General features: G+C 33.7%; 1 protein-coding gene across 3 annotated transcripts in view; it reads left to right on the top strand.

The window, feature by feature from the left end:
* The window catches only part of PTPRK (protein tyrosine phosphatase receptor type K), a 560,453-nt gene that overhangs the window by 435,914 nt on the left and 111,571 nt on the right, over window positions 1-12,968 (top strand). For all 3 annotated transcript variants that reach the window (XM_054491562.2, XM_054491561.2, XM_063666564.1), the window contains exons 9-11: window positions 2,348-2,457; window positions 3,548-3,749; window positions 9,409-9,514. In XM_054491562.2, the coding sequence (XP_054347537.1) occupies window positions 2,348-2,457; window positions 3,548-3,749; window positions 9,409-9,514 (418 nt within the window). The remainder of the gene's footprint in view (window positions 1-2,347; window positions 2,458-3,547; window positions 3,750-9,408; window positions 9,515-12,968) is intronic.

Genomic DNA, 12,968 nt, shown 5'->3' with positions numbered 1-12,968 from the left:
ATTTCCACTCTCTTTTCCATTTTGAGAGTTATATTATAAAGGACTTTCAAAAAAAGTAGCTGAAATAGCTGTCATATAAATCTCAGGCAAGGGAACAAAAGTCAGCATTCTGTTTCCATTAAAAGTTGTTGATGTGGAAGTGTGAAGTGACATTCCCTGCAATCAGTAGACTGCCATGATAATGGTTTTAGTAACTTCATATAGTATTTACACAAATCACAGGTACAGACATTTTCTGTCTATAATTGTACACATGATCTTCCTTCAAATGTAGAAAGTTATTGAATCTGTTTGTGCTCACACCTCACCTCACCTGTTCATGTGTGTCTTTTAGTTCATCTAAGTGTAGTTCCTTCTCTCATCTACTATGATCATCCAAGTACATGACAAGTAGTATGACACTCTCTTGTCCACAACTTTGCCACAAACTTTTGTCTTACAAATGCAACCTATAGGTACTTGTAATGAATTCTATTGTCAAAACAGAAAAAGTGTAAGAGCATAGAAATACAAAACTTCTAGGGAAGGTACTTTCGAATTCTACTCCTTTTTCAATGTAGAATTATACAAATATTTTAAGCCATCCCTATTATTGAACGATGTTCGATAAAATCTATGCCATTTTATAGTATTTGTAGGCTAAATTGTGTTAACATAGGCAGTTATTATAATTACAATGCCATCAAATCAACATTTACTCATTAATTGGATATTTTGCTCCCTTTTCCCCCCATTAGCCACCTTCTATGAGCGATACGTAAGGATGAAGAAATATCTTTTCCTTCAATATAATCATAAGTGTATGTCATTTGCATATAATGGAAACAACAGGTACTCTTGCAAGACAAACCAATGCCCATGGCAGCCTTAGCAGTAGACACAGATGTGCAGAGGGGCTCTCACTGGCCCTCTGTCTGGATCAGCTGCACAGCCTTGCTGATACTGTGGAGCAGGGAGGGAGCGGATGCCTCCAGTTAACTTCTCTCATAGTCTTCGGCTGACAATGGCTTGAACATATCTTCTAAAGTTTAGTGCTGGCATATTTTCTGTTTACTGTGGGTTTCTTTCCTCAATGTATCAAATTATGTTGCCTGTCTCAGAGGTCATAGTATCATTCATAGTCTCCTTGTAGATTGAAATAAATCCCGCTCTCGTGACATATCATTCAGAATTTCTTGGTGCTCCTAGCCACAATGCAGTGTATTTCCCTTGATCCAGTGATTTTTAATTTATTTCAATCCTCACAAAATTGCTGTATACTTTGAAACTACATTTCTAGATAATGTCATGTGTGAAGTTCACTGAAACGTTAGATTAAGGGAAAATATTAATTAAAAACTATGCTTGCCCAATATTCAGTTGATATTTTCAAAAAGAAACACATTTTTGAGCCAAGTAGGATAGATAGTATATATTTTAAAATATTATCAGAACTAGAAATTGGATATTCATGTGAATAAATAGCAGCTAAGTATTTAAATAAATTATATAAAAGGAAAATACACGATAGCAAAAGAATTTTTTATCTGGTATTTTGTCAATAGAAGCTGGTGCATCATTCAGTGTTGCCATTGTGTGTGACCAGTTATATGACATTTGCAAATAAGGACTGAAGCAAAGGCTCTTCAAATATGGTCATAGCTGAGGACACTTCCAAAGTAGTTGTGCAGATCGTTGAGTTCTAAACAAGTCTGACATTATAAACTAGTTTGATTCTTAGCTTTGAAAAAGTGAATTTCCTTTAGAAGGCTGAAGCAGTGACATTTGAACCTATCCATCTGTAATAACTCTTTAAATATGGTAATAATCAACACTGCCTTTTTAAAATTACAGAACATTTAATAAGTATAGCTATAAAAGTAGGGTTGGCTATTGGACATTTCAATTCATTGCTATGTGATACGGCTTTCCAGACCAAAGAGTGTTAATTATTATCATAATTTATTATTTTATCAACTTTGTTTATGGAGACTCTTTGGGGGATTTGCATAATCTTCAAAAAAATCTTTCGGGGAAACACAGCTCTGTTCTTGAAACAAATTACAAATAAGATCCTCATGTTATTAGAGGTACACAACAGAAGAAACTAGACTACATAATTTATGCATCTCTCTAAGGTGATAGAATATTCTTTTGAATAAAAATAACTTTGCATTTCTACATTTTCTGCATCAGAACCTTATAGACTTGCTTTAAATTCTCATATATCAAATTTTGTTTTTAAGGACACATATTTATTTATTTTTCTTTATATTTATTTTTAATCCTGTTTATCTAGCTTATCTGATTTACTTTTTCTGTTTCTAATGTAAGCATTTTCATAACAAAAAATTCATGTGTTTTGTAGTGCCTGGTCCCGTACCAGTAAAATCTCTTCAAGGAACATCCTTTGAAAATAAGATCTTCTTGAACTGGAAAGAACCTTTGGATCCAAATGGAATCATCACTCAATATGAGGTACTGGGAGAACAAGGAAGTTAATTGAAATGTGGACTGAAGGACTAAAAGGGAGAAGAAAGGAAAAGTTAGAGGGAAATATGGAAAAGATGTAAATGAAGATTAGGGGATTAAAATCATTATTCTCCTTTGTTTTCGTTTACAGATTCTTTGATTCCAAAATTAAGCATCAAAATAAATATTTTGTATGGCATCTAGAATTTTCAAATTCTTAAAAAAATGCATGTTTTTTGTTGCTGTTTTGTTGATTTAGGGAAGCAGGATAGTCATTATCAGATTTACGATGGTTATAGTAATAAATAATCACATATTAAAAAACCCTCATTTTCCTTTTTATAAAATTAAGAAACTCCTATCATACTGTGATTTAGGAGAAGCCATTCAATTTCAGTTGTTTCAGAGTAAGGAATAATACCCAAAAAGCAAAATAGATTATAAAGCTGACTTTTCCAGAGCTTCATTTCAACTTTGAATATAAATCATTATCTTTTCAAATATGAGAAACTAAAAAAGAAGAAAAGAAAGAATCATTTAAATTACACAAATATGTAGTTCTATTCCTACATAGCGTTGATTAGATCATAAATGCTTAAATTTCTAATGGCTACAGAGTGAATTATGGAAATGAGAATCACTATTTCATTTCATTTATATTTTGAAACTGTTCACATATTTGAATACTATTTACATTAAATTTGTTATATAACTTGAACAAAGTATAGAATATGTTAATAATAATAAAAAATTGTTGGAACACTTTCTGTGTTTCATATGCATTAAAGTATATGGCTATAAGATTTTTTATGTACGCATAATTTATTGTGGTTTTTTTGATGGAAGAAAATAGATGTATATTGGTTTAGTCAGATATAACTCTAGGTGTATCTGTAGATAGGTAGATGATTGATTAACATATAGATGGAACTTCAGAATGACAGAAATAACAATATCAACATGAGAAAGAAAAGAAGAAAAAAATTACCAATGACTCCACATGGATGCCCTTGCATACTACCTTATTTATAAAGAGTTTATTTACAGTTTCTTATGATGGATACCAGATATGTAATAAATATATTTCTTAAAACAGATCAGCTATAGCAGTATAAGATCGTTTGATCCTGCAGTTCCAGTGGCTGGACCTCCCCAGACTGTATCAAATTTATGGAACAGTACACACCATGTCTTTATGCATCTCCACCCTGGAACCACGTACCAGTTTTTCATAAGAGCCAGCACAATCAAAGGCTTTGGTCCAGCCACAGCCATCAATGTCACCACCAATATCTCAGGTATGCAAATGAATAAATTACAAATAGGATTGATTATGCCATTGGTTTGTAATGGCACATCCTGGAGAATCACATATAAACCACGTGTAGTTCATCTTGCTTGTTGAACCTTTAATATAGTTATGCATAAATGAAAGCACTTTAAAGAATTATTTGAATATGAATTATATGTCCAAACCAAAACACATCTGAAATAGTCACTTTTTTTAAATTTTTATTTATTATTATTATACTTTAGGTATATCTCCCAATGCTACCACTCCCCCCTACCCCCACCCCACAACAGTCCCCAGAGTGTGATCTTCTCCTTCCTGTGTCCATGTGTTCTCATTGTTCACTTCCCACCTATGAGTGAGAATATTCGGTGTTTGGTTTTTTGTTCTTGCGATAGTTTACTGAGAATGATGATGTCCAGTTTCATCCATGTCCCTACAAAGGACATGAACTCATCATTTTTTATGGCTGCATAGTATTCCATGGTGTATATGTGCCACATTTTCTTAATCCAGTCTATCATTGTTGGACATTTGGGTTGGTTCCAAGTCTTTGCTATTGTGAATAATGCCGCAATAAACATACGTGTGCATGTGTCTTTATAGCAGCATGATTTACAGTCCTTTGGGTACATACCCAGTAATGGGATGGCTGGGTCAAATGGTATTTCTAGTTCTAGATCCCTGAGGAATCGCCACACTGACTTCCACAATGGTTGAACTAGTTTACGGTCCCACCAACAGTGTAAAAGTGTTCCTATTTCTCCACATCCTCTCCAGCACCAGTTTTTTCCTGATTTTTTAATGATTGCCATTCTAACTGGTGTGAGATGGTATCTCATTGTGGTTTTGATTTGCATTTCTCTGATGGCCAGTGATGGTGAGCATTTTTTCATGTTTTTTGGCTGCATAAATGTCTTCTTTTGAGAAGTGTCTGTTCATATCCTTTGCCCACTTTTTGATGGGGTTGTTTGTTTTTTTCTTGTAAATTTGTTTGAGTTCATTGTAGATTCTGGATATTAGCCCTTTGTCAGATGAGTAGGTTGCAAAAATTTTCTCCCATTTTGTGGGTTTCCTGTTCACTCTGATGGTAGTTTCTTTTGCTGTGCAGAAGCTCCTGAGTTTAATTAGATCCCATTTGTCAATTTTGGCTTTTGTTGCCATTGCTTTTGGTGTTTTAGACATGAAGTCCTTGCCCATGCCTATGTCCTGAATGGTAATGCCTAGGTTTTCTTCTAGGGTTTTTATGGTTTTAGGTCTAACATTTAAGTCTTTAATCCATCTTGAATTGATTTTTGTATAAGGTGTAAGGAAGGCATCCAGTTTCAGCTTTCTCCATATGGCTAGCCAGTTTTCCCAGCACCATTTATTAAATAGGGAATCCTTTCCCCATTGCTTGTTTTTCTCAGGTTTGTCAAAGATCAGATAGTTATAGATATGCGGCGTTATTTCTGAGGGCTCTGTTCTGTTCCATTGATCTATATCTCTGTTTTGGTACCAGTACCATGCTGTTTTGGTTACTGTAACCTTGTAGTATAGTTTGAAGTCAGGTAGTGTGATGCCTCCAGCTTTGTTCTTTTGGCTTAGGATTGACTTGGTGATGTGGGCTCTTTTTTGGTTCCATATGAACTTTAAAGTAGTTTTTTCCAATTCTGTGAAGAAAGTCATTGGTAGCTTGATGGGGATGGCATTGAATCTGTAAATTACCTTGGGCAGTATGGCCATTTTCACGATATTGATTCTTCTACCCATGAGCATGGAATGTTCTTCCATTTGTTCGTATCCTCTTTTATTTCCTTGAGCAGTGGTTTGTAGTTCTCCTTGAAGAGGTCCTTCACATCCCTTGTAAGTTGGATTCCTAGGTATTTTATTCTCTTTGAAGCAATAGTGAATGTGAGTTCACTCATGATTTGGCTCTCTGTTTGTCTGTTGTTGGTGTATAAGAATGCTTGTGATTTTTGTACATTGATTTTGTATCCTGAGACTTTGCTGAAGTTGCTTATCAGCTTAAGGAGATTTTGGGCTGAGACAATGGGGTTTTCTAGATATACCATCATGTCGTCTGCAAACAGGGACAATTTGACTTCCTCTTTTCCTAATCGAATACCCATTATTTCCTTCTCCTGCCTAATTGCCCTGGCCAGAACTTCCAACACTATGTTGAATAGGAGTGGTGAGAGAGGGCATCCCTGTCTTGTGCCAGTTTTCAAAGGGAATGCTTCCAGTTTTTGCCCATTCAGTATGATATTAGCCGTGGGTTTGTCATAGATAGCTCTTATTATTTTGAGATACATCCCATCAATACCTAATTTATTAAGAGTTTTTAGCATGAAGGGTTGTTGAATTTTGTCAAATAGTCACTTTTGATTGACAGTGGTCTTAAAAAAATTATACTAAGTCTTTATTAAAAATCTTTCAAAATTCATTATAAATCCTAATAGATCTTATGATACTTTTGAGGAGTTGATAATTATTATGGTGTCAGACTTTTACTCTAAATGAATGTTATCAAAACAATGGTAGAAGATCCTTTCTCTAGTATTATAGTACTGCATACCTTTTTTCTGTTTCATTTTCCCTGACATTATGATAATTTTAAATAAATATGGGCTTTTCTTTCACACTTAAAAATCTTACATAAATACATATAAGTTTTAGAATGGGAACGTACAGGAGAATTTTAGGTTGATAAAGAAATTAAACTTTACATTCTATTGTATTCATGGTTGCATAGTTTGTATTTGACTAGATTGTTTACAGAGCTTATTTCTCCTTCAGTGAGATCATCAGTTAAATCTGATTAAATTCTTGCAAGGAATTAGCTTTGTAGTATGCCCTAAATCTACTGAAGTTTATATAATGTTTTTTCTTATTTAACTTTACTAAAATAAATACATATTGTATATGTAAATGAAGAGTTAAATTTGAAAAATAAATTATTTAAAGGTCAACCACACAATGTATTAAAGCACAAATTTTGACTTTGTAAATTCTTTTTGTTCATTTGTGTTCATTTTTATTATAGTTCTACATGGCAAATATTAATGATACATCATTAATACCCATAAAATATGTCTTTCATTTTTTTAATCTATACCATTTGCATTAAAAGGAAGACATGTACTTTCCAAATTATTTTGAGTCTAAAATGTTATTTGCAAACGTGTTGAATATAATACAAACTTTAAAAATTTGTATCATGAATAAAATTAGCTATTCCATTATGAGCTATAATTCCTTGGAAGAGCATTTGATTTATCTTAATATTCCAATAAAAAAATTAAAGTATCCGTTATATTATAAAATAATAATGTTTTAAAATTGCAATTTTCTTTCCTGAGAACAATTACAAATCATGAATTATAATATGTATTTAATCACTTTAGCAGAAAATAAGACTTGGTGATGTTACGATGCAGTGAGATAGGTTTTCTACCCTCTGGAATTAGCAGTAGTGCCATAATTGAGTAAGCTCTTTCAAGAGAGACAGCTATAAAATTTATATAAACTTACAAAACTGAGAACATTGAACAAATGTAAATTTTTGAGAGCCATAAATGTGTTTGTTAGTGTGTGTGTATGTCTCTCAAGGCTCAAATACTGTGTTTGTGTTGAACATAAAGTTTATAAAAAGGACCAGAACATCTATCTGTTTTTTTCTTTTAATTATTCAACTTCACTTTTACTTGTATTAACCTAAGTGCAATGAGTACTTGATTGTACTTTAAAAACTTGGTTGCAGTCACTTTATGTTGAGAACAATTATTAATCACATCTAAGATTAATAAATTTATGGTTAGTGTGGTTCTCAGCATTACTTGAACTTTTCAGATAATTTATTGTCAAATTTATTCCCTGAGTCCAGTAATTACATTTCTCAGCATTTAAAAAAATAATTTAACTAACAGAGAAATCAAGTTATTGGAGGCATAACCGTTGGGGGAATTATTTATACACACACATACATTCGCGTACACATATATACACACATACATACTACATATTGTGCATGTATTAAATTAATATTTGTTGTTTCTGCTTCCTAAAAAACTCAGATAATACTTAGTCTTCTAATGTCACTGCTCTTTTTCTTCCATCTAGACAGTATTTTAAACAGATTATTGAAATATCTTTCTAAGTGGTATCCCTACCTTCAGGCTTACCTGTCTTCACTGTATTTCTATATCTATCTTTAATCCACAGATATTTCCTTCTTAAATATTTTCACAATCTTGTATCTTATAATCAGCGGGATGAAGTCTAAAGATCCACTTGGTGTTGGCATTCAGGGTCCTTCTTTGCATGACTCCTCCCATCCTCCACTTCTCCCATGAACCCAAAGTTCCCGGCACAGCCACAGCTTATAGCTGTTAAAACGTACCATGCCCTTTCATATTTTGTTATCTTCAGATATTCTGTTTCCTTTCTCAGAATTTTAGTTCATCCTTTCTCTTTCTGATGAGTTTTTACCCTTTTTTTGATATTTGGCTTAAACATCATTAGACACCCTAAGCCTTCTGGTTTCATCCCTCTACTGCCAATACTAATGAAAAAAGTGTGACCCCCACCCCCAGACCATCATCATCAACATCACCTGGGAACTGTCTAGAAATAAACATTGTCAGGTCCCTCCCCAGAAATACTGAATCAGAAACTCTAGGGGAGAGGGGCTATAATCTCTGTGTTAGAAAGCCCTCTAGGTGATTCTGATCTTACAAGTTTGAGAACCACTGTTTTGGCAAATGGTCTTCCACTTTTGGCCACTAACATTTTGCTATAATTTTTTGTTTATAAGACTCTTACTTTTCATAAAATGTGAATTCCTACTTTTAATTCTGTAAATATCAGAGACCATGCTTTGTCTTTATATTCATAGCATTTTTCATAAAACTTGGCACATAGTATATATTCAGTAAATGTTCAACGAATGGATAGAGATAATGCACACATTTCATTGAGCATATACTCCTTAAACAGCTTTCTACATGAAAGTCATCCAAAGTTATTTGAGGTTACTCTTTCTCCCCCTCAAGATCCTAGTCCCCAATTAAACATTGTCAAATATTTAAAAAATTTATAAATTTATTCTTTTTAAGAATCTGTCAACTAATGTCCCTGATGAACAAAAACTAAGATTTCCATTATCATTCACCACACTTCTTGATATGTTTCTCTTGTGACCAGAGTTGTGAAAAACATTAGGATAAGAATACTGTGTCTTTCTACAGTATAAGATCATAAACGACACTGTTTCACCAGGCAGCCCTTGACCTCAGCTCTTGCTGTTCATAGCTCCTGATCTCCATATGTGACTCCATAAGCACTACTGCCCAGCCTTCCCAGTTACTACCTTCCCTCCCATCATTACTCACTTGAAGGTCTCAGGAAACTAAAAGGAAAGCATCTTCACAAAGTATTTGGAATGTGTGTCATAAATTGCCAGACGATTATTTAAATTTCCACAGCAAATCTTGGTTTTCTAGCTTTTGATATGTTAAGTTCCCAGAGTTGAAATTCATTTGGAGATGTTACGCTATAAAACAAAATACGTTGTAGATAATTAGGTGAATTTTTTTTCCTAACTTAAGATCGTCTATTCATTCTGACCTATGATATATTACTGTAAATTAATTGAACCTTTTTTTATCTCATTAATCACTCATCAGCTCCAACTTTACCTGACTATGAAGGAGTTGATGCCTCTCTCAATGAAACTGCCACCACAATAACTGTATTGTTGAGACCAGCACAAGCCAAAGGTGCTCCTATCAGGTAAGAGGAGAAAACTACAGTAGTTCTGCCTTATCCACAGGTATGTATATCCCAGGATGCCCAAGTATGCCTAAAACCAGAGACAATAACAAACCCTATACAGACTGTACTATATTTTTTTCTATATATGCAAACCTATGATAAAGTTTAATTTATAAATTAGGCACAGTAAGAGATTCACAACAATCAATAACTAATAATAAAATAGAACAACTATATATTTTAATAAAAGGTGATTACGTTCTCTTTCAAAATACCTTATTATACTGTACTTACCTATTTTTGGACAAGTTTGATGGTAGGTAATTGAAACACGGGTAACTGAAACTGAGATATAAGAAACTAGGTAGGCAGGGTTGGGGGGGTACTTTTTCTTTTACTGTAAGAGTTAAAGAAAAAGGAGCCAGAAGGTTGCTTAGCAGCTAGTAAAGTGGTTCATTTCAAAGAGAAATTCATTGGAGAATTTCTGTCAGGAAAGTGTTATTTTTGTTTAGTTTAGTTTTGTTTGCTTTGGCTTGCTAGTTTTTCATTTGGACAAAGCCTGCGGATAGACTTGTAGTTAAGAGCAAAATTCTAAGGCATTTTTGAGATATTCATGCACTGAACAATTCACCTCTCTGTGCAGTTTGACTTAAGAGCATTGGCCTTTTTCCCACCTCTAGTCCCATTTCATTTCACTTCCTCTCTTGGTATCTATATTATAAGAGCTTTGAAGATATTTGTCAGAAATAGGATGAGAAAATAACTCCTGTCCAATGCAGTAAATCAGTTATGAATAATTTCATATTAATGATTGAAAAATAAGAAGCTTTGAGGAAATAAAAGCAGAATAGTTTTAACACATGAAGCCTATTTGACCTTTTAATTCCCTAATTGCTCCTTATCAAGTATTCCATAGTAAATTGAATGTTCGGTTTGCCATTTTCTTTATCTTCTCAACAGTAAAGTCTCATATTATCTAACATCCCCATCTTTCAGAAAATTGTGAGCCATGTGATTTTTAGGAACTGAGTCAAATTGTTAGAACCATTTTAATTTCTGCACATTTGTAATTAGATGAATATCCAAAACTTAAGCAAGTTTCCATTTGAAACATGATTTTGTGGACATTTTGTTATCAAACTTCTAATGAGAAATGAATGAAGACACAGAAATCCATGTAGGCACTTGATAGTTTATATCAAGTCGTTTACATATTCTGTTAAAAATAAAACTAATGTTTGTTCTTTGTGTAAAAGGAATACATTTGACTTCATGAGCACATATTAGCCATCCAAATAACCAAAAATAATCCTATATCACTGGAAATGAAGAAATATTTTTTGTTAATTTAAAAAATGTATTGATAAAAGAATACAAATCATAAAGGAAACTCTTGAGTCTTGTCTGGCTAAAAATCATGAGAACACTATACCAGAGAAAAAGATGGCTGAGGGTGTACTTGTAACATAAACACTTATGAAACACTGGCTACTTGAAAATTCAAAGTAAGTATATAGTGCTCTTCATGAATCAATGATCTGTGAGTGAATCTGATTGCTGATCCAAAGTAGAAAGAGAAAATGCCTGCACTCAACAACTTTTCCTATTGACAAGTAATCAGGGTCGTTCACATGTTCCTACCTGTGATAAAATTTACTTTTTAGGTGTTCACTTCTGTTACTGGTGCTTAAATCAGCTACCAGCTACTTGCATTTATCTTTTAAGAGTTAGATATTTGGGTAAATTCAACTTTATTTTACATAAGTTGCAAACACAGCATATTTTTGTTATTTTTGCATAACTGTACTATATAATGTAACTTACATTAACTCATTATTCACTTAATCAATTTTTTCCACAAACATTGATTGAGCATTTATTATGCCAGTCACCGTGCAAGGTATTGCAAATCAAAGGTAAAATGACCACAGCAAAACACAGAATCTTTGCCCAGGTTTGTCATAGACCATCAGAGGCACCTGCAGCCTTATAAATCCTTTGCTCATAGCTGGTGTTCAGAAATTTTGTTAACTCAGTATGTTATTGATATACGTTTTTAAATTTAAAGTCTTTTACTTTATTACCTTTATATAATTTCTAATGACCAATTAGAAACACTCATCTTTGTATTTGTTGGCAAGATTTTTGACCTTTTCTAGAATTGAGCCAGAGGCTGAGAACTTCAAATTATACATTGTTGGAGATTAGTGCTCAGAAAAATAAATTTAAATCCTGGAATATTACAAGAAGTAATTTAATAATAATATAAACAACAGATTTTTTTTGAAGTGAATGTTACTACCAGGAAAATAAAATCTGCTTTCTAACTGATATGCTAATCCCACCAAGTCCATCTTTAGTTTTTGTAATGACTTACCCAGTTCACCTACAGGTGGGTGCCAGGTGGTGGGACCAGACTGCTCTAGTCAAGTAATCTGGCTTCAGATGAGCCCTGCCTCCTTTAACCTCTGAATCCTTTGTGCTGTCTTTCTTTCCTCTGACCACATTCCTACTTTCAGTCTCCCTACCAGCAACTGTAGCCTTATCATGAGGCTTATCTGATCCAGTGCCTTAATTTTTTGAAAATGAAGATTCAATTTAATGTAATCATTTTTCCTTACCATTGAATTTATGGTCTGGTATCTCAAATCTTTGATTGGATTCCCATCACTCACTTCAAATGTACTTGAAGCAATTTTACTTTCCACTCAATTTTTTCTTTGTTTATGTCAGTCTATCAAAATCTCTTCTCTGCTAATGCTTGATGCTATTCTACTCTGTGACCCTTCCCCCTGCCACCCCTGTCACCTTCCCAAATAAACCAGAACTACATATTACCCTACTAAATCTTCTGAGAGTATCCAGGAGTTAGCTTGCTGGCTGTCATAGACCCTAAATACTGGGTTCTGTCCTTCCCTAATTATAGCATTACTAGCCTCTGCCATTTTGCATTTCAACATCTATTCATCCCACCTCCAGTGGAAATATGTATTCTTTCTGCCTGGTCTTCCTAATATCAAACAAACTCCAGTTCTGCAATCCTCTGTCATAACAACTAGGAAATCTTGTTATATAGAGTTTTCGTGTTTAGTTTTATTAGGAAAGCTAAAATTGCCAATGGATTCTATAAATTTGTTGACTCAATAACATTCTATATGTGCCAAGAGCTGAGCTGCATACTTGAAATAGAAATCTACTTAAGGCGATTAGTATGTGCACCCATGTGAGTGGTAGACTCCTAAATTAATGACTGGTAACAATGCTGTGTGATAAGTGCAATAACAGCTAGAAAATGTGGTGCTAGAGCTGAATTTGTGAGGAGAGGTAGAAATGAGCATGGCCAAAGGTCACAATGATGCATTTACGAATTGCAAATAGCCTAGGTCATTGAGAGTGAAGGGTCTGTGGGAGAACTGACAGCAGCTGAAGCTGGAGAGACAAAACAGGGAGCAAAGGGAGAGGCTGTTTAGTG

This window comes from Pongo pygmaeus, chromosome 5 (genome assembly GCF_028885625.2).
Source record: "Pongo pygmaeus isolate AG05252 chromosome 5, NHGRI_mPonPyg2-v2.0_pri, whole genome shotgun sequence".
Lineage (NCBI taxonomy): Eukaryota > Metazoa > Chordata > Mammalia > Primates > Hominidae > Pongo > Pongo pygmaeus.
This window is presented reverse-complemented; position numbering and strand designations above follow the sequence as displayed.